Source organism: Lissotriton vulgaris, chromosome 4_1 (genome assembly GCF_964263255.1).
Source record: "Lissotriton vulgaris chromosome 4_1, aLisVul1.2, whole genome shotgun sequence".
Classification (NCBI taxonomy): Eukaryota; Metazoa; Chordata; class Amphibia; order Caudata; family Salamandridae; genus Lissotriton; species Lissotriton vulgaris.
In genome coordinates this window covers 686,007,129-686,033,705 of record NC_141691.1, presented here as the reverse complement: position 1 = coordinate 686,033,705, position 26,577 = coordinate 686,007,129, and the positions used below count along the sequence as shown (strand labels likewise).

At 43.7% G+C, this 26,577-nt stretch overlaps 1 protein-coding gene across 1 annotated transcript in view; it reads left to right on the top strand.

Annotated features, from left to right (window-relative positions):
* The window catches only part of SPMIP7 (sperm microtubule inner protein 7), a 232,824-nt gene that overhangs the window by 145,472 nt on the left and 60,775 nt on the right, over positions 1–26,577 (top strand). Inside the window, exon 3 of the mRNA XM_086966844.1 lies at positions 16,920–16,996. Coding sequence (XP_086822970.1) covers positions 16,920–16,996 — 77 coding nt within the window. The remainder of the gene's footprint in view (positions 1–16,919; positions 16,997–26,577) is intronic.

Sequence of the window (26,577 nt, the reverse complement as noted above, 5' to 3'; positions counted from 1 at the left end):
TAAATAACTAAGGTGACACTTATACCAGAACTGCGCTGCTGGTGTGAAAAAATCGGACCTGACGTCAGCACACGTAGGCGGCGTCTGAGTACTCAGACAACGTCATAACGGCGCACACGACGCCGATGACACACGCGGAGCCACAGACGTCGCCTACCGTCGCACAAGGGTACTGCTGAGCACAAATTTGCAGATCCAGTCTGATGCTTGTGGGTATTGTAAGGGGAGGAATATAATATTGACCTGTTAATTTCATATGCTATCAGCATGCACAATGTCGCACATGGCACACACATGAGGTGGTCACACAGGGTCATGCTGTGCGTCAATTTCACATCTGTGACAGTGGGCATGTCAATGTCATGATGTGACAGTTCCATGTACTGAATGGTGTGCCCTTCCAGTGTTGATGTGCATCACAATATGTTGCATACGTTACTCAGGTGATAAGTGTTGTATGTATGTGAAACACATGTGCACCATGATCATTGACATGTCTCAACAGCTCTTCACACATCAAGTGAGCCACAAGATGACATTTCCTGCACCTAGGGCCTGCTGATGGAAGGATGCCATGCTGATGTATACATCCACATGGTCAACATGAGTGTACACTACATCCCTGCCATGTGATTTACTAGGTTCACTCTGCCAATGTTGACATGTATGAGGTCATGGACGCAGCCTACACAACCATTCACTTGAGCATGTCTGACGCACTGTACGGTACGTGCGTGTGTAGGCCTCTTCCTCGTTTCCCCAATGCATTATAGCCATACGCGAGCAGAGCGTACCCCAATGATACGTGCGTGTGTCCGCCTTGTTTCCCCAATGCATTGTAGCCATTCGTGAGCAGAGCGTACCCCAATGGTACGTGCGTGTGTAGGCTTGGTTTCCCCAATGCATTGTAGCCATACGCGAGCAGAGGGTACCCCAATCGTACGTTGTGTGTACGCCTCGTTTCCCCAATGCATTGTAGCCATACGCGAGCAGAGCATACCCCAATGGTACGTGCGTGTGTAGGCCTGGTTTCCCTAATGCATTGTAGCCATACGTGAGCATAGCGTACCCCAATCGTACGTGCGTGTGTACGCCTTGTTTCCCCAATGCATTGTAGCCATACGCGAGCAGAGCATACCCCAATCGTACATGTGTGTGTACGCCTCGTTTCCCCAATGCATTGTAGCCATACGCGAGGAGAGCGTGCCCCAATGGTACGTGCGTCTGTAGGCCTCATTTCCCAAATGCATTGTAGACATACGCGAGCAGAGCGTACCCCAATGGTACGTGCGTGTGTAGGCCTGGTTTCCCCAATGCATTGTAGCCATACGTGAGCAGAGCGTACCCCAATCGTACGTGTGTGTGTAGGCCTCGTTTCCCCAATGCATTGTAGACATACGCGAGCAGAGCGTATCCCAATGGTACGTGCGTGTGTACGCCTCGTTTCACCATTGAATGAGTTGCATTTGCGATGGCAATCGCACCGTACTTGTGTGTTCATTCAAAAAAAAAATACATACAGAACATCTAGAGGAACAGTGGTAGGATTAGAATGCAGCCAGGTTGTCATGGTTACAGAGATTTGAGAGTGTCCTACAGGTGATCTGGAAAATTCAGTTGGGCTAAAGTATACAATGTTGCAAAAGTTGTTGTTCAGCTCTGGCTCACTTTTCAAACCATGCATATGTGTGTCATGGCCTTATGTGTCATCGGATTGGATGGAACATAGTATGCAAACTATTGTGGCCTATCACACACTACTCCTTGCACTCACAGACCCTCAGCAGCACAGATATAAGGCAGCATGTGGCTGAGGGAGGGCACTTGCCTGCACAAAATTGGAGTGGTAAACACAGCTGCTGTCTCTGTATCCTCTGGATCCTGATTAGCAGAGCATGGAGAGGACACCTGCATTCAGTGATGGTGAGAACAAGGCCCTGCTGGATGCCCTCCTGCCTAACTACAGCAAGCTGTATGGGAGACCGGAGGATCAGGTGAGTGATGTGTGCATTACCTTGGAGTGTGCACCTGTTGTGTGTGTGACACTACAGCCATTGTGCATGTATATTTCAGAGATGCAATGTTGTTTGGAGTGTGCACAGTATTGTCTGAAGAGGGTTATTTGTTGTAGTGGGGTGTGTGACTGCATATCACTTGCTGCAGTGCACCCTGATGTGGCAGATATTGCTCAGTAAGTGCCATGCAGAATAAGTGGTTTGCACCCCTTATGTCATCTGTAGCCTTTCAATGGCATGTAGTGCATTTCTGTTTGCTCACAGGCCACATAGTCCTAGACAATGATGCAAGTGTGTTCATCATCCTATGCCCTGTTGTCCTCAAGTTTTTTGTGCATATGTGTGTCTTTGGGACATGGACCAGGTGTACTGATGTTCTTTATCTTTACATTCGTGACAGGTGTCTGCCTATGAGAAGGGTGACATCTGGCTGGACATCGTCAGGGCAGTCAGGAGAGAGAGGGGCCTCGCAGGAGGCTCAGAAATATCAAGAAGAGGTGGCAGGACATCCGGTGCTGGACCCGCCGCATCGCCAGAGTACAGCTGAAGCTGGAAGCTCCACGCCGGCATGGCGGCACCCGCCACCTCACCCCCCACATGCTCCGGGTTTTGGAAGTGGTGTTCCCAGACCTCCATAGGCTGTTGCAGGGGAGACAGCAGCAAGAAGGGGGTAGGTACATGTCTGTTTGTTGTCATGTGTGTCACATGCTACCTGCAGTGCTCCCAGGCATGCTAACACTCTCACAGTTGGAGTGGTGTTGTCAGACAGCTACTTCATGCATTGGCATGAGAATGGCCAAGTTTCAGCAGATGCTTGTTTACATGCCTTGCCCTACTCAACATTTGCCCAGCTCTGTGCCAACACTTTTTCTTTCACAGGTACTCCTAAGGTGCTATGTGTTGGTATGCATATTCCTTAGCACATCATCATGTTGGAGGGAGGTATGTGACACCTGTTGTTACCTTACATGTAGCACCACATGTGCACTGGGTCTGCCCTTCTACATAATTTTGCACTGATCTGGAGTCTCAACATGTATTTTCTGCACAAGTCAGCCTCAGGGGCCTTTGTCCATGGTGTACTTTCTAATTGTCATGTGTTAGCTACAGGAGCACACTGTACATGTATAATAATTTTGGCTTGTGCATACTCACACTGTGCAGTGTGTGTGTGTGCATATACTCAAAATATGTTGCATGTTGTTCGGAAATCTTATAGATGGTCAACCAGACAATGTGACTTTGGGTGTAGACAGCTGCAATGCCAATGTGAGGTGAAGGTACACTTGGCTCCAGGTCCCAGGATGGCATCATATGGCAGTTCATGAAGGACTTTTAGCATGTGGCACGGGGTCACAGCTATTTGACCATGACCAGGTCTGGTTTTGTGTGTCAGGGTGGGAAAATGAACAGTGAATGATCATCAGCTATCCGGTTGTCAGGCAGTCGGTCATCAATGTGTCTCTCTCATACAAGTTGTTGCCTTGCCTGTTACTTCTACCCTACTATACATTGAACATAGTTTCTCTTCAGATTGCCCAAGACTAGGTTTAGCATTGTGCATAGTTCAGTGGATTGGGGCTCATGATGCATGCCATGTTTAGAAATGTTGGCAATTTTTTACTAGCTGATTTGTCAGATGTGTACAGGTGACTGATATGTTTTTCTTATTCTCCTTGCCAACAGCATCATCACCACAATCTGGAGGAGACACAGACACGGACCACACAGAGGGACCCAGCGGCAGTGCCACCTGCTTTGAGGAGTCGGAGGGAGCCAGGGGCACAGAGGGTGAGGAGAGTCTGCGGGCTGGACCCCATGTGACCGACACCTCCTACAATGCGGACGGCTCAGCATCAGACTCTCAGGAGGAGGGGGAATATGCAGAAATGGCCTCATCTTCATCTTTGGCTGGCCTCTCCTCCTCCATTACCATCTCCACCCTCCCAGTTGTTCGGGTCCCTAGGGTCCGTGCTAGCCCCGTGTCTCCTTTGGTCCCGGCACCGCAGCACCTGCCTCTGTGTCCCCTGTTGCCCTCAGTGCTGAGTCTGTGGACCTACTCCGGCAGATTGTAGTAGGTCAGACATCCATGTTGACTGTCCTCCATGGACATACACAACTCATTACACAGTTGGTGTCGTTCATGGATGGCATGTCATCTGGCATATCTGATCTACGTCGGAGTGTGGCTGCCATAGAGTCAACACTGACGGCAATTCTGTCCACCCAGCAGCATCTGCCCCCCCATCCTTCTGACCCATCCACCTCAGCCTCTCCCATACCTTCCAAAAGTACACGCAGACGCCACAGGTCAGACAAAACAAAAGACACACCCAGCACACCCACACGGCAGTAAAAACACAAATCACCACACACCCAATCTCAAGGGGATGTAGGCACACCACAGGGAGAGGGGATAGACATCACACACACATCCACAGACCTGCGACCACAGACTCACAACCCTCTACCTCCACCCCCAATGTGTCCCCGGGTACAGGTGGTAGTTTTACAGAACTGGCTGAAGTGTGCAGCCAAGTTTATATTGATACTTTCTGCAATGCACCGGCCAGTGTGGATAAATCCACACCACCTGCACCCACTACACCTGTCCTTCCCGCTCCTGTCCCTGCGGTGCTGGGGGATTCCACAGATGATGCCCCCACTGTTACCAGTGCGGATTGAACTCCATGTGCAGGCAAGTTTGGGTGTGTCAACATCCATTGTGGCCCAATCTGTTTTTATCACTTGTTTGGACTGGCCATTGGCCTTTAAAGAGCAAGGACTCTTATTTGCATTTTAATTTTGGATTCAGCTAAATAAAGCTATTCATTTTTGTTTCTGTACCTTTGTTTGTCTGATAATGTCTTTGACTGCTGTGTGCCTGGGAGCTGGTGTGATGTAAAAATTTGGGTATAGTAACGTGTCTATTTCCTGATGGTAATGAGGTTACCAATGGTATGTTCCGGCTTTTACTGCTGTGGGTCTTAGCCACACACACACACACACACACACTGTTATGCTGGGCACTGGTGGGGGTCTTAGCCACACACACACTCTGATGCTGGGCACTGCTGGGCACTGGTGGGGGTCTTAGCCACACACGCACTCTGATGCTGGGCACTGCTGGGGGTCCTAGCCACCCACACACTCTGATGCTGGGCACTGCTGGGCACTGGTGGGGGTCTTAGCCACACACATACTGTTATGCTGGGCACTGCTGGGGGTCTTAGCCACACACACACTGTTATGCTGGGCACTGCTGGGCACTGGTGGGGGTCTTAGCCACACACACACTCTGATGCTGGACACTGCTGGGTATGTTTTCTACACATCACTTACACTTGCACTGAGACTGCAGACTTATGTCCCACACGTCTGACTATTACACTGGTGAAATGCGGTAGCGTACTGTACCCCGAGATCAATGATGTTGATCTTTCTGCTAATAATTTTGCAAAGATTTTATAATCACAGTTCAGCAGCAGAATGGGCCTATAATAGTCACAAATATTCGGCGGTTTATATGGTTTGGGGATCAGGGTCACTATGGCCTTGTTCCATGATGCTGGCAACTCACTGTCATTCTCAAAAATAGCCCTAAATAACTTCGCCATTACTGGTATGATAAACTCGCCCAGTTTTTTGTATACCTCGAAGGGTAGTCCATCCGGACCTGCAGCTTTGCCTGATCCCCCCCCCCCCATTATTGCTTACCTAATATCACTCTCTGTGATGTTTCTATTGATGGTTTCTCCCTCCACTTCACTGACTTTAAGGGGGACATCCTCACAAAGCCAGGCCTTCACCTCTTCCTCTGTGGTGATCAAATCCTCCTGATATACTTTCTCGAGGTGTTTGAGAAAGGCCTCTTCAATACCTTCCCTAGTCGAAAGAGATTTTCCTGACACCTCATACTTAACTTCTTCGATAACACTTCTTGCCTGATCCTTCTTCACTTTTCAAGCTAGATGCCCACACCCTTCTCCATATTCTAAATGGGTGAGTTTACTTGCCTGCCATCTTTTCCGTACTCTCTCCTCTACGTCAACCAGGTCTGCCTTTAGGGCTTGAAGAGCTGTTTATAACTGTCCCTGCCCCTTCTCTGCGCCACTCGCTGATAGCGGTAGTTCCTTCTGCTGAATGCTACCCTCAATTGTCCCTACCTCAGCTCTATACTTTTTACTTTGTAATACTTGGATTGAGGTAATCCCCCCTCAAAAAGGCTTGCTATGCATCCCAGACAACCCTCATTGGGGCGCTATCTCAGATAACCTCAAAGAACTCCTGGGACTCTAAATCTAGTTTCTCAATTTCCCCGTCATCCAATAATATAGTTTGGTCCATTGCCTGTCTCCTCTGTGGTGCAGTTTCTTCTACAGTTAGTACTGAGGTTACAGCTGAGTGGTCCGACAGATGTGCTCCTACATGCCTTACTTCCTGAACCTGGTCTTTTATTTCTTGGTTGATCAAAAAAAAAATCAATTCTTGATTGATGACCATAATTGTTATTATTAAAGGTAAAGCTCTTTGAGGCCCCCATTTTCACTCTTCTTCACTCTAATTATATCACACCAACCTAACTGCTTCATAGTAGTTTTTATTGAAGCCCGCATCTTGCTCTTTGTTACCGCTCTTCTCTTAAACTGCCAAGCCAGGTCTTTCTTGTGTTTGCTTTGTTTGCTCTAAGTTTGCAGGGTATACCCGGAATTGGGTCCTTTGCTCACTTTGCCACTGGATTCAAGCAAGCCAGGCTGATGAGGGGTATTACCCAGAAACCGGTCCCAGGATGCTTGTTTCTGGTTCAGTGAAAACCTGGCTTGGCAGTTCAGGCTGGACTATTCTCATGAGGTACAGGGTCAAGACTGATTTGCATATAGCTGGGTCTGAACTGAGGTGGCAAAGTGAGCTAAAGAACGATGATGGATTCAACCCAGATCTGTGACTGGGGGTGAGTGTCTGAAAAGTTTCAGCGCTATGTCCATCATCTCCTTGTGTTTGCTTTGTTCGCCCTAAGTGGGCAGGGTATGACCAGACGTGGGTCCCTTGATCACTTTGCCACTGGATTCAAGCTAACCTGGCTGATGAGGGTTATTACCCCGAAAATGGTCCCAGGATGCTTGTTTCTAGTACAGGGAAGACCTGGCTTGGAAGTTCGGCCTGGACTGTTCCCATAAGGCACAGAGTCAAGACTGATTTGCATATAGCTGGGTCTAAACTGAGTTGGCGAAGTGAGCTAAAGTGTGATGATGGATTCAACCCAGATCTGTGACTGGGGGTGAGTGTCTGAAAAGTTTCAGCGCTCCGTCCAGCATCTCCTGTATTTAATATATGCCTAGGCCTGTAAATTACTCTATGGTACTCTCAATCTGTATATAAGGAGCTCCAAGGATTACTTGTTGGCTGTGTTAGTACGTATTGGGGTATTTAACTGTGTGTGCAGCTACCTTTATTACTGCTGCATACGTAAGAGCTGTATGTCTTAAGTAAATGTTTAAGAGCCTCTGTCACTGTGTGAGTAGGTGTATTAGTGGCTCTATCCTTTTGGACATAAGTATGTGAGTTTTAGTATGGGAAGGAGACTGTATCCGTAATTGGACACTTGGGCCTGATAGTGTGCGTGTAACTCAATCAAACGGGAATAACGTTTCTTATCTTTTAAACTTCTAGCTCTATGGCCTACGTACAGGCTATCTGAGGAGTGACTTATATGTAGTAGAAGAGGTCTTTAAGGCTTAGCAACATGTTTTGCATGTACACTCAGCGTAGCAGGAAAACTGCATACACAGGCTCTACTGTAGCAGACCCGAAACATGTTTAAAGGCATACTTGTCTTGGTGGATGACTTGTTAGTGCCTGTTCTTCAGTACATCTCTGACTGAGTGTCTAAGGGCCTCTGTGGGTGTGTCATTGGATTGTAAGTAAGTATATTGATATATGTCTTGGTCTCTTAGTAACCCTATGCGAATCTCAATCTATATGCAAGAAGCGGCATGCATTGCTTTGCTAACTGTGTCAGTGAGTATTTTTAATTACTTTTACTGCAGATGTATGTGCTCCAAGTTAAGGAACTGCATTGTTTGCTTCTTTATTTCTTCTTTATATTTTATGTGGTATATGCTTTTAATTTAAAAAAATGTAGGCAACATCTCAACTTACCAAGACCAGACCTATTAGCTTTGTCACTGCTTGCTGTTTTGCTGCTGTGTTGGAGCTAAACAGACACTCTTGAACAATTGACAACTACATGCCTTTCTATAAACGTAACACATTTTGAATTAACTTAACTCCTAAAACATTAACTACAGATCTTATTCATATTTGCAGCTATATACAAAGTTATTGAAACCTATGAAAAAGTTAGCATCTTTGCAAAGGTATGATTGTAAATCAGCATGTCATACATTAATTTGTAATGCTACTTAATAGTGCAACTGCTTCAGCCCCTTCATACATATAGACGCTTGGGATGGCTGAATCTTCCTTGGAGAATGAAGGTTAGCATGTGAACATAGATATTCCAGTGACCCTAATGCAAATCACACATTTGTGTTTGACACAGAAGTGCTGGTATTCAGACAAAATATAGAGTTTGAAATATCATCCTTGTGGCGGGAACGAGGAAAACACGAATGCCTTGGGTGTTGGTAAGGCTGGCTTTATTGATTTTAACAAGCGCCTTCATCGCGTTACACTTCTATAGTATGGTAGTGGAGGTTCGGTGTCTCGACGCGCTGGGGAACTCCTCTCTTTCGTGTGGTCCACACCTGGTTTTCCTCCCTCCCGTGGACTTCTGGGAGATGTAGTCGCGTCCGTCTTGAGTGCCGGGCTCAGGTCGCATGAAATAAAAGAAATAAAGGTGCTCAGTAAAGTGCTCTGATTCACTGATAGCGACAGGGTGAGGGAGTGAGGAGTTTTACACGTGCCCTAAGGTTATACGTCGTGCCGGTGGTGATTTGAGGGGATGGGGAACAGTGCAGGGTTGACGGCGTTGGGTGCTCTACGGAGGTTTAAAACCTCCTTTTACCCGCCCAGCCCACGATACAGTCCCGTACCTGGCTGAGCAACACTTCCCTTGAAGTGCGGCTGGGCGAAGCGCCTTGTCGTTGGCCTCCTGGCTCTGCAGTCGCCGGCCTCGCCTCTTCGGTCGGTTCTCTTTCCGCCTCTCTCTCGTCACCGTTTCTGCTTCCTCTGCTCGGTACGTCTCCATCTCTGCTCCTCGGCTCCTCGACTCCTCCGGGTGATGAACACCCCTCCGGCTCGGAAGACTCGGCTTTTAGTTCCGGCGTCCCAGCTGATCAGGGGGCGTGGTCGGGCTCGAACTCCGTCCAGTTAAAGAAACAGCACCCTTCCTCATGGCGTGTGCTGGATGACTCCCAAGGAGACGCCCCGTTCCAAACCTCGGGCTGCTGTAGTGAAGAGAAAGAGGGGAACAGACATCGAGGCGGTGTTGGAGAAGGGGAAACCCCCTCCGCCCCCTGATCATCATCCTACAGAAATATTGAGTTTAAAATATCGTGACATGGAAATATCGTCAGTAAGAATATCAATGCCAAAAATATTGATTTGAAGGTAAGTAATATTGGGTTGTAAAATATCAAAGGTACTAATTTTGTTTGCAAAACTATAGTTGTTTAAAATATTGTTTATAATTATTATGTATTTTAGTATATTCTTTAAATGTATATGATGTTAATGTTTTGTATAATTTTTGTTATATTTTATATATTTGTCATTTTTTTAGTAGTTAATACATTAAATTTAATTTAATTAAATGTTGTGATTTCTCGTTCCAGTAGCGGGTGTGAGTTTATAGCGGTAGAGGGTGGGAAGCAATTCAATTATGATATATTCATTAATATGTTTTATCTTATTTATTTAATTTATATTTATTTATGATAATTGTGCTATTAATTTGCTTTAGGTCAAATTTAAATGTATACATGATTTTGTTTTGTTCATGATAGTTTGTTTCTTTTTAACAATGCGTGGACTTCAATTGGAAATAGTACATTTTACAATTCCACACTTTTTCCACTGTTGTATTGCCTGGAGTGAGGAAAGTAAATTTTACGCCTCCACAATCGAACACTTTCCCTACTGTTGCACTGATTGGAGTGGCAACAGTACATTTTCTCTCTGCACTCCAATAGTTTGATTACTGTTGTACTGTCTGGAATGGGTTTAGTAAGTACTACCTATCTGCAATCCAACACTTTCATTATACTTGTACTTACTGGAGGGAGATTTTTAAGTTTTAGTTAGTTTTATTATTTTTGATTTGTGTAAAGTGGAGAAGTAAATTTTATATATATTTACAATATTAAGTTGCATAGTTTTGTGTATATTTATTAAATATTTATTAAATATAATATATAAGAATTTATTTTAAATTGCAATCATTTATATTGCTGTTTTTGTTAATTTAGAATTATAGTATTTTTAAATCATAGTTACTAAATTTTAAAGATTTATAAGTGGTTTACTTTTTTAATTAATTAGAATGGTTTGTTTTTAAAGTTATAGGGCCTTGTTATGATGTCGGGCGGACGTGACACCATTGTCGAATCGGGACCGACCAACTTGCGGTTGGTAGTCCCGACCACATTATTGCAATGCGACCGCACATGGTGCAGTCGCATAATCCCATTTCTCTTTGGGAGCTTGTGCTGTGGCTGTAAACCGGCTGTAGCACAAGCTACCATAGAGAACTGGGAGAATCTGTTCATCCCTGCACCGCGTGGCAGGCAGGTGCAGGGATTCACAGGGACACACCATAGGTGCCTGCTAGGCCCCAAACTGGAGGCCGCAGGGAGAAGGTGCCCTGCTAGGGGCTGTCAAACTTTCTTTCTGACAGGCTTTCTATGGCGTAAGACCGACATGGAAAGCCTATCAGAAACCCGCATTGTGATTCCGACAGGGGAAACAGGGATTACGGTGAGGCCTCTGACTGGCCGACAGGCTCCTTGAGCCCATCGGAATCCAGCCGGAATGACCGTCCGGTTTCATTTTCAACCACCTGCATTTTAATGCTGCGGTCAAAAGTGAAACCCACAATGTGACATCGTAATGAGGTCCTTAATGTTAATGGTATATATATTTTGTTGTTGTTATATTTTTATATTCATGTGAAAATTTTGAAATTATAAAATAAATTACAATTATTAGTTTAATAATTGTTTTTATGTAGATACAAGTAAATATATATATATATATTAATTGTTATATATTTGTGTTAAACTTTTGTAAAATATTAATTTGTTAATTTGTTAAAATATATATTAAATATATATATATATATATATATATATATATTCACTGAAAAAACCATAGGTTTCACACCAGTTATAGTTAGGAATTAGCATTTAAAAAACCTATTAAATTCACTGACAAAACCAGTTATAGTTAGCTGGAAATTTTACTGACATACAACCATTGAAATTCCCACGTTATAGTTAGTTGGACTCACTATAACTTGCGCGCCTGCAATGCACTGCTGATGACGTCACATATTACATCACTCATGACATGGTCAGTGACATCACTCATGACATCACTGATGACACCATCCTTGTGACACAGTGACAGACCTAATTTCAGTGTAATGTAACGCTTGAAACACATATTCAAAAATAGAAACAAACATTTTCAAAAAAATGCAGATACCCAAACCAGTAACAACAACCAATTCAGTAATTCCACCATCTATATACTCATCCACTCATTCACCAACAGTTCTATATAGTCACTCATATATATACTCACTCATCATATGTAGTGATACACCTATACATCCTGTTACACATCAGCAGTCATCCAAAAGTTACTCACACACATACTCACACATGCACATAAACTATTGAACATCCATTTATTTGCATATACATTTATACACACACTACCACCTTACTTCTAAGGAAACTTACACATACTTACTCTCTTAAACAATCACTTATAGAAACACATACTTATTTAAACAGGAACTCCTACAATCTCTCACTATATATACTATACTCACTTATATACATCAATACTCACATATACTAGATTAAAACATATGTCGTTACTAATGAAGACACTAGTGAGACAGTCATTCACTCACTAACACACACATATACACACTCGTCCACCCATACAGTCCTGCACATATGCTGTCTTCAAAACACATACAAACAGTGAGTCAGTCACCAACCCCTGCAGCCACTTATACACAAAGAGAAACACTGATACAAACATTTAAATATTTAAACAATACTCGCAAATATATGTATTCACTAAGATACACTTAATAAGCCAGTTAACCAACCAATTTTTTTTTTTAAAAACTTCCATTTACACACCTATTTAAACATTTATTCTTCCATCGACCTTTACAAATACATATATAAAACAAATTTATTTTTCAGAAAGACACACATTCACTGGATGGTGTCATCAGTGATGTCATGAGTGATGTCACTGACCATGTCATGAGTGATGTAATATGTGACGTCATCAGCAGTGCATTGCAGGCGCGCAAGTTATAGTGAGTCCAACTAACTATAACGTGGGAATTTCAATGGTTTTATGTCAGTAAAATTTCCAGCTAACTATAACTGGTTTTGTCAGTGAATTTAATAGGTTTTTTAAATGCTAATTCCTAACTATAACTGGTGTGAAACCTATGGTTTTTTCAGTGAATTTCAAAGGTTTTTTAAATGCTAATTCCTAACTATAACTGGTGTGAAACCTGTGGTTTTTTCAGTGAATTTCAAAGGTTTTTTTAATGCTAATTCCTAACTATATAAGACCTGAAAGCCCACCAGGAATCTCCAGTATGCGCCAGGGGACTGCATTGCAGAGAGCTGTAATGAAGCCACAACCCTTTTTACACCTCTCTGCAACGCAGCCCCCGTGCATGTTTGAAGAGTGGAAACTAATTCCCCTTGCATACTGGGGGCCCCTGGGGGCCAATTAGCCCACCTGGAACCTCCAGTATGCGCCTGGGGCTGCATTGCAGAGGTGTAATGAGACTATGCCCCTTGTTACACCTCTCTGCAACGCAGCCCACTGCCGCGTTTGCAGAGGGGGAACTAATTCCCCTTGCATACTGGGGGTCCCTGGGGTCAACTAGTCCACCAGGAGCCTCCAGTATGCGCAAGGGAGCTGCATTGCAGAGAAGTGTAATGAGGCCACACCCTTGTTACACCTCTCTGCAATGCAGGCCACTGGCGCCTTTGCAGAGGGGGGACTAATTCCCCTTGCATACTGGGGGTCCCTGGATCATATCTGCCCAAACACCGATATTCCGAACGATTGTAAATGACTTTTCTTGAGAAACATTTGGATTTGGATTATCATGTCCTATACTTTGGAATTTTTGAAAGACTGACTTTGAGGATGCTATAAATTACTCAAGTCTGCCCGAATTGTGTGGGTAAAATTGATACCTAGTCACTTTTAATAAGAATATACTTATGTCTCGTCTAACATTTGGAAGAAATATCTAGTTATATGACAACGGGATACCGACATAACTTGAAGGAAATAAGAACGCCCTGAAGAAGTTCTGTTGTACAGAACGAAACGTTTCGGCTGGCTGTGGTACATAAACTTAAGGAAAATAAAAGCATTTGAATATACACCAAGATTCAGCGCTTCAATAAGAACTCTAAGTGATATGATTTGATTGGACTCATTGTGAAAGTGGTGCTGTGCCAAACTTTGGAATATTCTCCACTACTCTCTACTACTTACTCTCTCCTACTCTCTACTACTCACTCTCTACTGCTCTCTACTACTCACTCTACTACTTACTCTCGACTACTCTCTACTACTCACTCTCTACTACTCACTCTCTACTACTCTCTACTACTCACTCTACTATTCACTCTACTACTCTCTACTACTCACTCTGCTACTCTCTCTACTGCTCTCTACTACTCTCTACTACTCACTCTCTACTCTCTATTACTCACTCTCTACTCTCTACCTCTCTCTTCTCTCTCTACTAATCTCTACCTCTCTACCGCTACCTCTCTACCTCTCTACCTCTACACCTCTACCTCTCTACCTCTCTCTACACACACACATATAGACATATATGCATATATATATGTGCATATGCATTTATATATATGTATGTGTATGTATAAAAAAAACAACTAAACATTTTTTTTTCGAATCAGCTACTTTTAAAACTGTCATTCTTTTTCCCCATGGTACGCTCCCCGGTACGCTCCCCGGTGCGCGTACCGGGCGCTCCCCCCGCGAAAATCAAAAAAAAAAATTTTTTTTTTGCCCCGTGGGGCCCTTTTATGGCCCCCACATCAAACCTAGGGGGTCAAGGGGGGGTCTACTCTGCCCCCTTATGGTCATTTCCCCCTTTGTTTTGGCCACCTCTTGTGTCTCCATCCTACCGAGACACAAGATGGCGGCCGCTCCGGACTGTTTAGAATGTTTAGAGACACCCCAGAGCCAATCAGCTTTCTGCGCGCAAGTCGCGTGGTGCGCCCGGTGCGCGTACCGGTGCGCTTACCGGAGCGCTGCTATAGATATATATATTTTTTTGAACCTTAATTACTCAAAATCCACTGGAGCACATATCTTGAGACATAGCAAAGGCACATCGGGCTACCAGTCCCTACAATTTTGCCAAGTTTGGTGGAAATCCATTCAGCCGTTCGGGCTAAAAGTGAAATCGACCGCCCTATGGAAATTAACATGGGGAAAACGCGTTTTGGGACCCCCCTTTTATCTCGGCCCCCGCTTGACGAATCCCCCCCAAACTTTCAGGGAAGGACCGGAACGCCGCAAGGCCATTTTGAGGAAATTTTCAGGCAGATTCGTCAACCGGCGCCAAAGTTATTCCAAATAGAATTTTGAGATTTAACATTGAAAAAAATCCTAACTATAACTACCTACTGGCGACCGCCAGTAGGTATATATATATATATATATATATATATATATGTTTTAATTAATGTTACCAGTTGATATATTTAATGTTTATTATATCATTCTATATATATATTAAAACAATTATATTTAATTCAGCTGTATCAATGACATCGATATATGTTTTTTGATATTTTTATCAGTGAATTAGAACTGGCAGTTTCCTTCTATGGAAATGCACCTAAATATGGACCACCTTACACACTAAACTCAAATATGCCCTCTCCTTCCCCAGTTTCAAGAAGATCCTTAAAAGTTCTTCAAAAGTAATTACTTGATTTCCGACAACATCCTTTCATTATTTTGCACTGCTATTCTTCCTATCTAGGCCTCACCTAGTCACAAGCCTCCATTCCAAAAGCATCTGTTGTAGCTCATTTTATTCACTATTGTTGTCCACTTTCATCCACTGGCCCAACCTCTCCTCAATACATGGGGCCGATTATGATTATGGTGGGACCGCCACCGACAGCCCGCCGGTGGCAGTCCTACTGCCATCTGAGTCATCTTTTCCGCCTGCCATATTCTAATGGCGGGCGGATGGTTGGCAGTAGGCAAATCTGACTGACATGCATCCGAAGGACACCTTGAGCCCGCCAGTGTGGCGGCAGGGTTTGTATTCCCTACCATGGTGGCGGTGCCTGCCAGGCACCGCCTTAGGGATTAAAATGTCCCTTTCTGTTCGACTTTTCACTGGGGTTTACCTAACAGGAAAAGGCAGGCAGAAAGGGACTTTGGGGGCCGTTCCCCTCTGGCCCTCCGATATGGGCATTACATATCCCTGCAGCATGTGGCAGGCACTGCATGGTGCCTCCTATGTAGTGCAGGGATATGTCAGGTGTCCCTATTTTGAATTGTGGCATGTGCTGAAGCCCGCAGCATCCACATCAATGAATAATATAGGCACTGTGATCACCGTGGTGGTGGTGGTCAGATCATATTGCCTATGTTGGGCCCACCGACAGCTTGTCTCGCGGTCCCATTTCTGATAGGGTGGCAGGCCAACGTTAGTCCGCCCACCATCCTAATCAGCCCCATAGTCTTTGCTTCTGCTATTTGGCACTGTTATTCTTCACGTACAATTAAAAATGTTCTCCACCTCTGTTGCCTCATCGTGAATTGTTTAAACTGCACCACCATTGACAAATCCCAGTGTACCTTCACACACAGTGAAACAACTGCTTCAGCCAGGTTTTTCCATGTAGTTAACATGAATAGTAATGTATACTCTAAGTTTCACCTTTTTTATGAAGTTGCAGCTTTCCTTTGATAATATTTCTTTGATGCATTCGTTCTTTCGAAAACAATATGATAAGCATTGTGAGACCCCTCTCTTTGTCTTCACTTTGGAAGAACTAAATAAACTAATGCACAAAAAAACTGAAAAAGTCAATAGGGTTGATATGTGCTGTCAGTACAAGCCACATCCACTATTTATTTCAATGTTTTTGTTTAGCCGAAGCAGCTGGGAGGGCAGAACAATAGCAGGCGGCCTAGAGTTAATCGAGAAGAGCTACTGGGCATATTCACAATGAGAGCACTGTCATGTTAGCAGGAGTTCAAGAGCTGCCGGGCATTCTCATGATGTGAGCATTGTCCCAGTGACAAGGTAGAGTACCTCCCAGGTACCAGGTGTGAGGTTTCAGCCCACCTCCCTTTGTAATCCCTGTTAGGGCAATAGGCAGACATGCCTTCAATGTAGAAAGGAGTTATTGTGATTAAATTGCAGATTGAATTTATGCTCATTCCTTGACATTTTGATGCTAGGGTGAACTATTTAAGTTACTCAACAGTATTTCTTTTCAAAACCACATCACTAGTAAGATGACTTTTACGGTTATATTCCTTAATGAGAGAAAGAGAGATGTTTATGTTTTTTTTGGTAGAGGATGTCGGAATAATGTTGCTGTAAATAATATCATTTTGTGCAGTGTTCTTTCCTAATTTTGCTCTTGTTTTATTATAAAGGATTCACCTAACGCTGCTGCAGAAAAGTTAAAGAATGAGTTAGCCAGAAAATATTTGTATACATCAACGACACACAGGTGGGAAAACTTTTTGTATTTTGAATTACGTCATTGCTGCCATTTGCATTGTCTTTTTTGCAATAATAGTCCAATAACATTTACTAACTTTCAAGACATGTTATCCTTGGTCTGTAAAATTTTCTTTAATTTGCAGGGCTAGGTAAGATGAAACTTAGAATTATGCGCCTCATTATGATGGCAGTTGGACTTTAGTCCGACTTCCATCATATCGTGGATGAGACTGTCCGACTTGCTGTCGGCGGTCCCACCATAGGAATTACAATGCAACTGTCTTCAAGGCGGTTGCAAAGTGCATAATTTAGATTGCAGTGGGTGCTGAGGGCTGCGGCACATGCTGCAGTACAAATAATATACATCAGACATATCCTGGCACTATGTGCCTGCCAAATGGTGCAGGGTTATCTAGCGGGGCACCATAGGTGCCCCCCAAACCCAAAATCTGAGGCCCAGAGGTGAAGGGAGCCCGATATAGGCCCCCAGTGTCCATTTCCACCAGCCTTTCCATGGCAGGTTCACCGCCATGAATGGGCCAGCGGAAAGGAACATACCTTCAGTAGTTCCTGGCAGGCACCGCCACCATTGTAGGTATTACAGCACCTGCAAACGCTTGATGGGCTCCCACCGCCATCATAATGAGGCCCTATGTTTTTTTCCACTGCTGTTTCAGTGACTTTTGAATAAACATAAAGGCATTCCAAGGCCTCCTGCTGTTCCATACACTGGAAGCCCAGGGGTGGATAGTTGATGTGGCACCCTAGGATTGGCCAGGCGTGCCTGGCTTCTGGAACCTTCCACACTCCTTTAAGAACTCTCGGGCATAGGGGAGACTCTTGCTTGCTCTGTGATTTTTCTCCACTTCTCTGCTGGACACTGTGCCGACATGGTAAACTGAAATTAAGAGCCCCTGATGTCCACAAAGGACTAAGGAATCTGCCCAGTTGTCTCCAGGACCAGTGGGTCTCTAGGAGTACCCCTCGAGAAACAGTTGGGGGAAAGTCCTGCACGTCTATGCCTGGAGACAAATACCAGGAGGAAGGCTATTGCACGGAGCCAGAAGAACCAGCTCTCTGAGGATTACACCACTTTGGAGATGAGGAGGTCTGCTACAACTGCCCCTGGTGGTTAGAGCTTGTCACCACTTTTGGGGCAACTTCAGTCCTGGATAGAAGAGTGTAATGTACTCATACCCCTCCAAGCTGGGTTTAGGGCTGAGATCTCCACTATTGACAAAATATTTAGATTGCAGCTCCTATATGGGAAAACTGTGACCATAGAGGGTGGCAGCCTCTATCTTATATTTGTGGACCTTAAATCCGCATTTGATCTAGTCCAGAGGGATAAATTGTGGGGATATGGGAGCTCCAGAGTTCCTTTGCCATGAGATGAAATGCCTACATCAAGACAATTTTGCCAAATAAGTTATGCCAAATATGGAGAACTCTCAGCTCCCTTCCTAGTAGAGAAAGGTGTAAGCCAAGGAATCATCTTGGCTCCGACTCTTTTTCCCTTTTTATTAATGGCTTAATAGAGTCATTGTTGGCTGTAAAAGACATTGATGCCCCTAGGTTAGCGAACCTTAAAATACATGCCTTGATGTTCGCAGATGACACCCTCTTGCTTTCGAAATCTCCTATTGGCATGCAAAGGGTTCTCGATGCATTCAGTGTCTTTTGTAGTGACAGGGGTCTGGAGATCAATCACCAGAAACATAAGTACATGGTTCTTAATGCGACTAACAGCACTCGCCCAAATCCCTGTCTAGATGGAAGTGCTCTAGAGAGAGTGCCTATTTTTGATTATTTTGGTATCACACTAACTGAGAAAATTGAATGGGGAGCCCCCAAGAGAAAATCTAGCTTAGACTGGCCTAGTCCATGGGGGTATCTCAAAGGCATATAAGAACTGCACTCACAAAGTGATAGGCCCTGTGGCTGAACTTTATAAGGTACAGGCAAGGGGTGCTGTCATGTATGGAGCAGAATTATGGGGCCATTGTCCAACTACTCCTTTATTGCTTATAGAGAACTCCTTTGTCAGGCAACTTTTGGATGTCCCCCTTGTTCCCTTTTGATTCCCATCAGAAAAGACCTTGGTATTAGCCCTATCGCAGATGAAGTATCCTTAAGACCCCTTTTATGTTGGCAATGCCTTTGGAGTACTCCCGAACTAGCCTCATATAGGGATGAGGTGAAAGAAGTTATGAGCCTTCAAGACGCGGGAAAACTCCCATGGCTGGCACATATCAGGAACACCTGCCAGGCCCTGGGTAGGGCAAATTTGTGGAGCTCTGCTGAAGAAACTTGCCCTGTGACCCCCAGAAAGGTACTTCCCGAGACTTATAGAGAATATAAATTGGCTCAGCTATGGAGGAATTTGCCCGGCTGTTTATCCCTTAGGTTTATGGAAGTAAAAATTAACCCTTTCGCTGCGGCGGCTATTCCGCCGCAGCGCTAACCGGGCGGGGCGGCCGCGTGGCGGCGGCATGCTGGTGACAGAACCACTCCGTCACCAGCCGCGGTTGAGCTGTGCACGTGACGGAGTGGTTCCGTCATGTCCCGCCCCGCTCAATAGAACGTGTCGCGCAGGCGCGAAATCAGCGCCGCGCAGGTGCGGCGGCCGGGCCATGACGGAACCGCTCCGTCATCAGCACAGCCCAACCGTAGCTGATGACGGAGCGGTTCCGTCATCAGCATGGAATGGGTTAAATATAGGCTACAATCGGTGCTTGATGACATCCAGCCACTGCTTGCGAAGAAGCCATTCCTCCAATTCAGACACTGGGTGCTCCCACTCTGATCTTTTACCATCAAGTGGTTGGGTGCCCTCACTCTGGATTGTCCTGTGTTCGAGAATGTAGAGGAAACTGAAATACATGTACTTTTTTTCTGCACTGGTTACAGGAGGTCAAGGTCCCGCTGGCTGTTACAGCTGTGAAGGATCCTGGGGTCTAGACACTGCTCCAAGGTCTTTAGGCTACTCAAGTATGACACTGATATGCCCACTGTGTTTTCCATCTTGCGTTTCTTGTAATCTATGTGGTACACTCGTTGAGAAACCCTAAAGGAGAGCTCATAGGCTAACTCGAGACCCACATTAGCTATCACACTTTCTTGGATAGGTACTCAACCCTTTTAAATTGAATATATTTAACCATTGGACCTCCGGTAAACTACTACTTTGTATATAATTACTCGCTATAGGAATTTTAAAAAACATACATTTTTATTCCACATTTTATCCTGATATAGTTATTGTCTTTCTAAATAGAATTGCTACTCATCTAGGCATTTTGTATTATCTTTGGGTCTCCCTAAGATATCGTATTTGAATGAAATTGATCCTTTGCCTAAAATCAGCTTCTTGTTTATGCACATGCACTTTATCGTCCTTTACCCTGCGGCAAATGTAGAGGCCATGTATTGCATGTATATTGCACACCCTTTTGCCTGAGTATGTTTAGAATAGTTGTCTTTGCTAATCCAAGATCTCAGATAGTAATGTACATTCATCCAAAAAAGTGCTATCCAATTATAGATATCACAAAGGATGCTGCTATAAATTGTATATAATGTATTGTTTTTATTATATGTACTTTTATGGCCCTAGAGGCCGAAATAAAGATTTTTGATTGATTGATTGACAAAATATTACAGACAGAAAGTAGTCTACACAAATGATCTGTTGCTGAATTCAGAATTTTGTTTACTTTTCAGTAATGTAAAGATTTCCTGTTTCACCCATGTGTTACATACCAATTTCCAACTCAAACTGCGAGTAGATTGAAACTGAAAAAAGAGGACAAAATGCACTACCACTTACAAATATAAAAATGCTGTTGTATAAAAAAATTGTATTTCAACTCTGCTAGACCCTGAATGCTGGAAAGGTGGTGAACTTAACACAGCAAACCTTTTGCTGATGCAATTTTTAGAAAATAATAACATGCGCTTTCTTGCACAGCATTTGTTCCCATTTTCCCCCCAAAAATCACCATATGATGCTATATTGTTGCTATTCCTTGGTGTCCTTTAGCAGAGTCCACACACCCTGGGTACCTTTAGAATTCCCAATACGTGAGCAAAAGGGATGCAAATTTGGCCTGAGATTCTTTTGTGAAATCAAAGTTCTGAAAGCTGAAACAGGAACTATCCCAAACATCAAAAAGAGGTTCTGCACTGGAGCGGGAAAAGCCTCACCAGCTGAAGGGTTCACCTACCTATAAAGAGAAGGTAGGACATCAGAAACATTCCCATTGTACCACTCCTATTGCTGTGCATTCCACAGCGGGCAAAAAGCAGCCACACACATTGTGAAAAACATACGGACACACCACATAGGGACACCAAGAGTGTCCAGCCTCAAGTTAAGAATACCACCCAGGCTTCTCAACATTGGTGTGTCCTAGGGTGTGCCAAGGAGTGGAGTATGGTTTCTGTTGTCATCTTTACCCTCTGTAAACTCGGGCGGAGTTCACATAGCCAAGCTACGTTGAACTCTGTGAAGTGCAAAAAAAATCTCTAGAGCTCTACACAGCGCTCCGCGAGTGAGCAGAGTTGCTCACTGGGCCCGTGTGCGTGATGTTTTCCGTTCTCGTGCCAGAAATCACATGTGAATGCACCACACAGTTTTGCATGGGCGTTGCTATCTTGTTTTTTGCTCTGTTTATGGTGCTGGGGTCTACTTTTTTAATCAATCTTAATATATTTAATCCTACCCCTCTGAAACAACTACTGCTCATTTTATTTATTACCATACCCTGTGTGTTATTGCTTTTTACGTGTTTTACTTTTTTATTTTTTGCTTTACAGCCTTATTTCTTTCCTTCCTTCCTTTTTTTCCTTCCTGTTTCTTCTCTTTCTGTCACCCAGTGCCATGGAAGAGCAGGGCGTCCCAAAGGGTTGCAATCCCATGCCATTTTTTCCAAGGTGGAGGTGGCTGCACATGTTTATTATGGGAAGCACCAGCCCCCCCCCCCCCTCACCCCCCAACCCTGCCAGAAGGCCTGGAAGTGGGTACAGCCTCCAAGAGGGTCAACAGCCCTGGGGTCTAATGCAGCCAACAATAGCTGATGCACCGGTGAGCCAACCTCCTAGATAGAGATCAGGACCTGCTCGACCTGCTTGGCGTAGAGGTTGCGGGGCTCGGTGAGTAATAATTATTTGTTTATTGTGTTCTAGCTAATATTCATTTCCTAAATAGCAAGTGATCTGCTCACACACAGGTAAGTTAAGTGTATGTTACAAATAATATTATGTGATCACTGATCATCATCTAGATAGGTGATTGGCGCTACCTAGTTCTACTCGTAGACGCTCGCTTGGGCTGATTATTTAAGAAGTCATGCAGAGACTTCTCTGTCCTGCCTAGATAATGGTTAAAGTATTAGTGAGTTAGCTCATTCTCTGTGCATTTTTTTTTTGCAGCTCGTACAGTGCTAACCCCAAGAAAGTTTCCAGGAATGTGTAGTATTATGCATGTATCTAGGCATTGAAACAAATACACAGACCAAGTTGGCTGTTAGAGGCGTTGAACAATTTGCGACTTAGAGAATAAGATGAGAAGCAAAGATTATTCATTGAAATGTATTATTAGTAGTTCCAAATGTAGTTTGAGAAATTTGGAAAAGGGTTAGGAAATTTAGAAATAGGCCTACAATACTAATAGGAGAGGAGATTTGATTTAGAAAAGTTCAATGTTAATGCATTCCTCTCCTGCCAAAATGTTTTTGGGGAGATTATTAACTGTACCACTAATCTTTTTTAATGTAATTTTGTTTATTTCTTACATTTGCATCCGGGGAAAAATGTATACCACTGAGGTGGGTGAGGGAGCTGGAGGTGCCTCCACGAGTGCCGCTGGAGATGGCTCTGCTGGCCCAAGTAAGTCCTGCAGTTGTTATTAATATTATTCGCCTAACTTTTACTGCTCCATATTCTGAATCATTTTTCCTTTTTACCATGCCTGTCTCCTCCATGTTTTTTCAAATAGTCTTCGTTCTGTTTCCTAAGTTTTCCTTATCCCTGAATTTTCCTATATACTAATTCTAGATATTTCAAGTTTCTGTACTTGATTTCAAATTCTATGTACTAGTCTGTTTGTAGCTTCCTTTTTTCTGCTTTGTCAGTATACTCAGTAAGCTTTCTCTCTCGCCTTGTATATCTTATGAACAGCTGGTATTCTATGCCTCAGAGAACCCATTTCAGGTCAGGTAAACTACTGCGAAGATTGCATCCGCAAAAGAAGATGTTCTACGTTTGTTTATTGAGAAGGCTTTCTTTTTCTTGCTTAAACAGTAAAACAAGAGAATAGCCATGGTCATGGTGTACCCCCCAATGCTGTGCATGTATTATATCATATAGTATAGTATACCAGCAGTTAGGTGATGCCAGTGCAGCATAGCTGGAAGTATGAGGAAGACAGCCCCATTGTATTTGCCAGCCAAGACCATATGTCCTTCATTGACTAATTATTATTGCATCCCTTTATTGCACTTCAATAACTCAGATTCATCATAGCTCTGGCCCTCCATTACAAAATGTTTTTGGTTGGCGTGAATACCTAGCTTATCAAACATTGCCAACCAACAAAATGCCTAACGTGATATTTTGAATTTTTGATAGAAGATGCTGTAACTGAACTCTAGTGATGTAGTGAAGGTTGTATTTTGCTTAAACAAATTATCGCTGGAGGCGTGACTATCTGGCATCTAAAATGTGTAATGTTTTGTCTAGCCACACAGACCGCCAGTGCCGGGACCGGCAGTGGGTGCACCAGCAGAGGGGATGTGGCAGCAGTCAATGAGGTGGGAGTTCCAACGGCAGCAGGGGAAGGCAGTGGTAAGTCACATTGCTTCCTTACTGACAAACAGTAATATAATCACTGCAAGGGTGTTGCCATTGACTCGTGAACACCCACTTCAGCAGATACAGCAATAATTGAGTAGTTATGGCCTCTTCTATCTGCAACTCAGCAGACAAAGTTTCATTAATTAACTTAAACAATGATGGATTGATGGGAATTGGAAAACAGGATTGAAGGAGAAAAGATGGGTGACCTGTATGTAATATGAGTGAAAGAATGCATGGGTGAAAGGATGCATATAGGTGGGTGATGCTAGAAATCTGCATGGCTGGATTAAGGACGGATGAAAGGGTATATGGGTGAAAGGATGCATGCCTGCGTGGGTGATTGTGTGTAGGTGAAAGGATGCCTGTCTAGGACCCACCTGAAAGGAATGCTCCGGTGGGTTAAATGCATGTAGTTTGGGTGAACGGGTGGCAAGATGCATGGGTGGGTAAATACATTTTGGTGAAAGCCAGGTTCTTTGGGAGCTATGTTTGAATGGATATATTGATTGGATATGTATGGATGGATGGTTTTCTATGGTGAAAGACTGGATAAGAGAATGTAAAGCTTAAATGGTGTGTATCAAAGTCAAGGTTGAAGATTAAGAATACTAGAAGAACAATGCAATGATGATTAGATAATTGCTTGACTTTTGTGGATGGGATAGTCTGTTATGAACATGCCAAAGCTATAGCCCATTCCTTAATCCTTTCCCTGTACTGCAGTACATCACTTTTCCCACTGTTTACTTATGACATATAGGATGTCCACATGATTGATTTATTTTACATGCGACATGTATCATTCATATTGTTCATCTGCCTTGTTGTCAGGGTAAAATGTAAGAAATTATGGTGAAGAAAAGGGCCATAGGAATAAGATAATTGTTTATTAAAGCTGCCACCACCAGCAGACTGCAGAGACTAGCAAAGCATGACTAATGACTACAGCTAGGGTGTCAGCTGAGACCTACCTCCATTAGTTAATTTAGCCAACAAGAGAGAGAATACTTGCACTTTATAGTGCATAATGCCTTCCTCATTAATGAGAGGTAATTTATTTTTATTTTTCCACACAAAGTGTCTGTTTAGTTACTTAGTTTTTACTAGGAAATACTTTAAAAGATCAAAAAAAAGGATAACTGTTTTTTTGAACTGGTGTGCTTCTATGTTTATTTTGCCTTAATTCCTTTCAGACAGTTAGTGCATTTGCCATTTGCCTTTAGTTTTATAAGAGGCAGGAGGGGGTCATGGCTGTAACTCTAATCACATCAAATAAAATGACCCTAGGACACCATCAATGACCTGCTACTGTGCAATACACTACATAATTTTAAACAGTTTTTTGCGCAGAGCATTGTTTACAATTTGTCTTTTTCTTTCTAGCTACTCCTAGTCATTATCATGCATCTCACCAGGATATACCAGCCTTGCTGCTGCTGCAGAAGTTGGAGAAGATTACGGCTGAGTAGCAGCAGTTGGTGGCCCATGAGGAGGAGGCAGCTGCTCAGGGTCTTAGCCAGGCCCCAGCAACAGCATCTCAAGCCTCTCACCATTAGCACCGCAGTCTGCTGTCAGCCTCCCACCGCCAATCATTTACTGCTACCACCTCACCGCAATTTCCAACGTTGCGTCTTTTAGAGACTATTGCAGATGGAAGCCCGGCAAAGACAGATGGCGAGTCACATATCAGAGCTTCTCTGCCTGGTCTGCCATGCCTAGTAGTGCCCACTTGGTCCTCTTTTTTAACTTTTCTTTTGGTGGGGGGTGGGATTTGTTGTTGTGGCCTAGGTGGAGAGGATGGGGATGTGAGAGTTGGAACCGGGACAGTTATAGTTTAGACTTTAGTTTATTTTGGACAATGGTGGAAATTTTGGTTGGACAATGCTTGGGACTGGCATTAGAATGAATGAAACCCTTATAAAGTGCATGAATACCTGTAGGCGTCTTGGCGCTGAATGAATCAGAAGAGAGCATGCAAGGGTCAAGTCATGGGGGGTTATTGATTAAACAACCAAGTTTTAAGATTCTTCCTGAATGCTAAAAGCGTAGGTGCAGCTTTAAGTTCTGGAGGCAGACTATTCCACAATAAGGTTGTGGTTCTGAAGAAACTTTGGCCTCCCCAGTTGACCTGTAGGGAGCAACTGTTAGCAGGTTCGCTGTGCTTGACTGGAGAGTTCTGCTGGGGGTATACCATATCAAATTTGCCCTCAAGTAGATAGGTGCATTTCCCTTTATTGATTTATAGCTAGACAAAGCTTTATAGGAAATGCGGTGGTGGATAAGAAGCCAGTGCAGTTGTCTGATAGCGGCCTGGGCCGATTGAGATTTGGGAAGTTTGAGTAAAAACCTAGCAGCAGCATTTTGGATGGTCTGAAGTTTGCTAAGTAAGCCTTTAGAGAGGCTGGTGTAGAGGATGTTGCAATAATCCAATCGAGAGAGTACTAAGGCTATAACTACTGTTTTTAAAAGATAAGCCAGCAGAAATTTCTCAATTTTTGTAATGATTCTGAGCCAGTGGAAAGAGGAGGAGGTGGTTGGATTCATTTGCTTTTTAAAATTCAAACTGTTATCAAGCAAAAACCCCAGGTTTTAACTTTGGAGGTAGGCGTGGGTGCCTGACCTAAATAGGATGTCCGCCAGTTTTCTTGGAATTCAACTTTAAACAATTGCTGGCCATCCAACTATTCACTGAACTCATACATTCATTAAATGCATCACTGGCCCCACTCT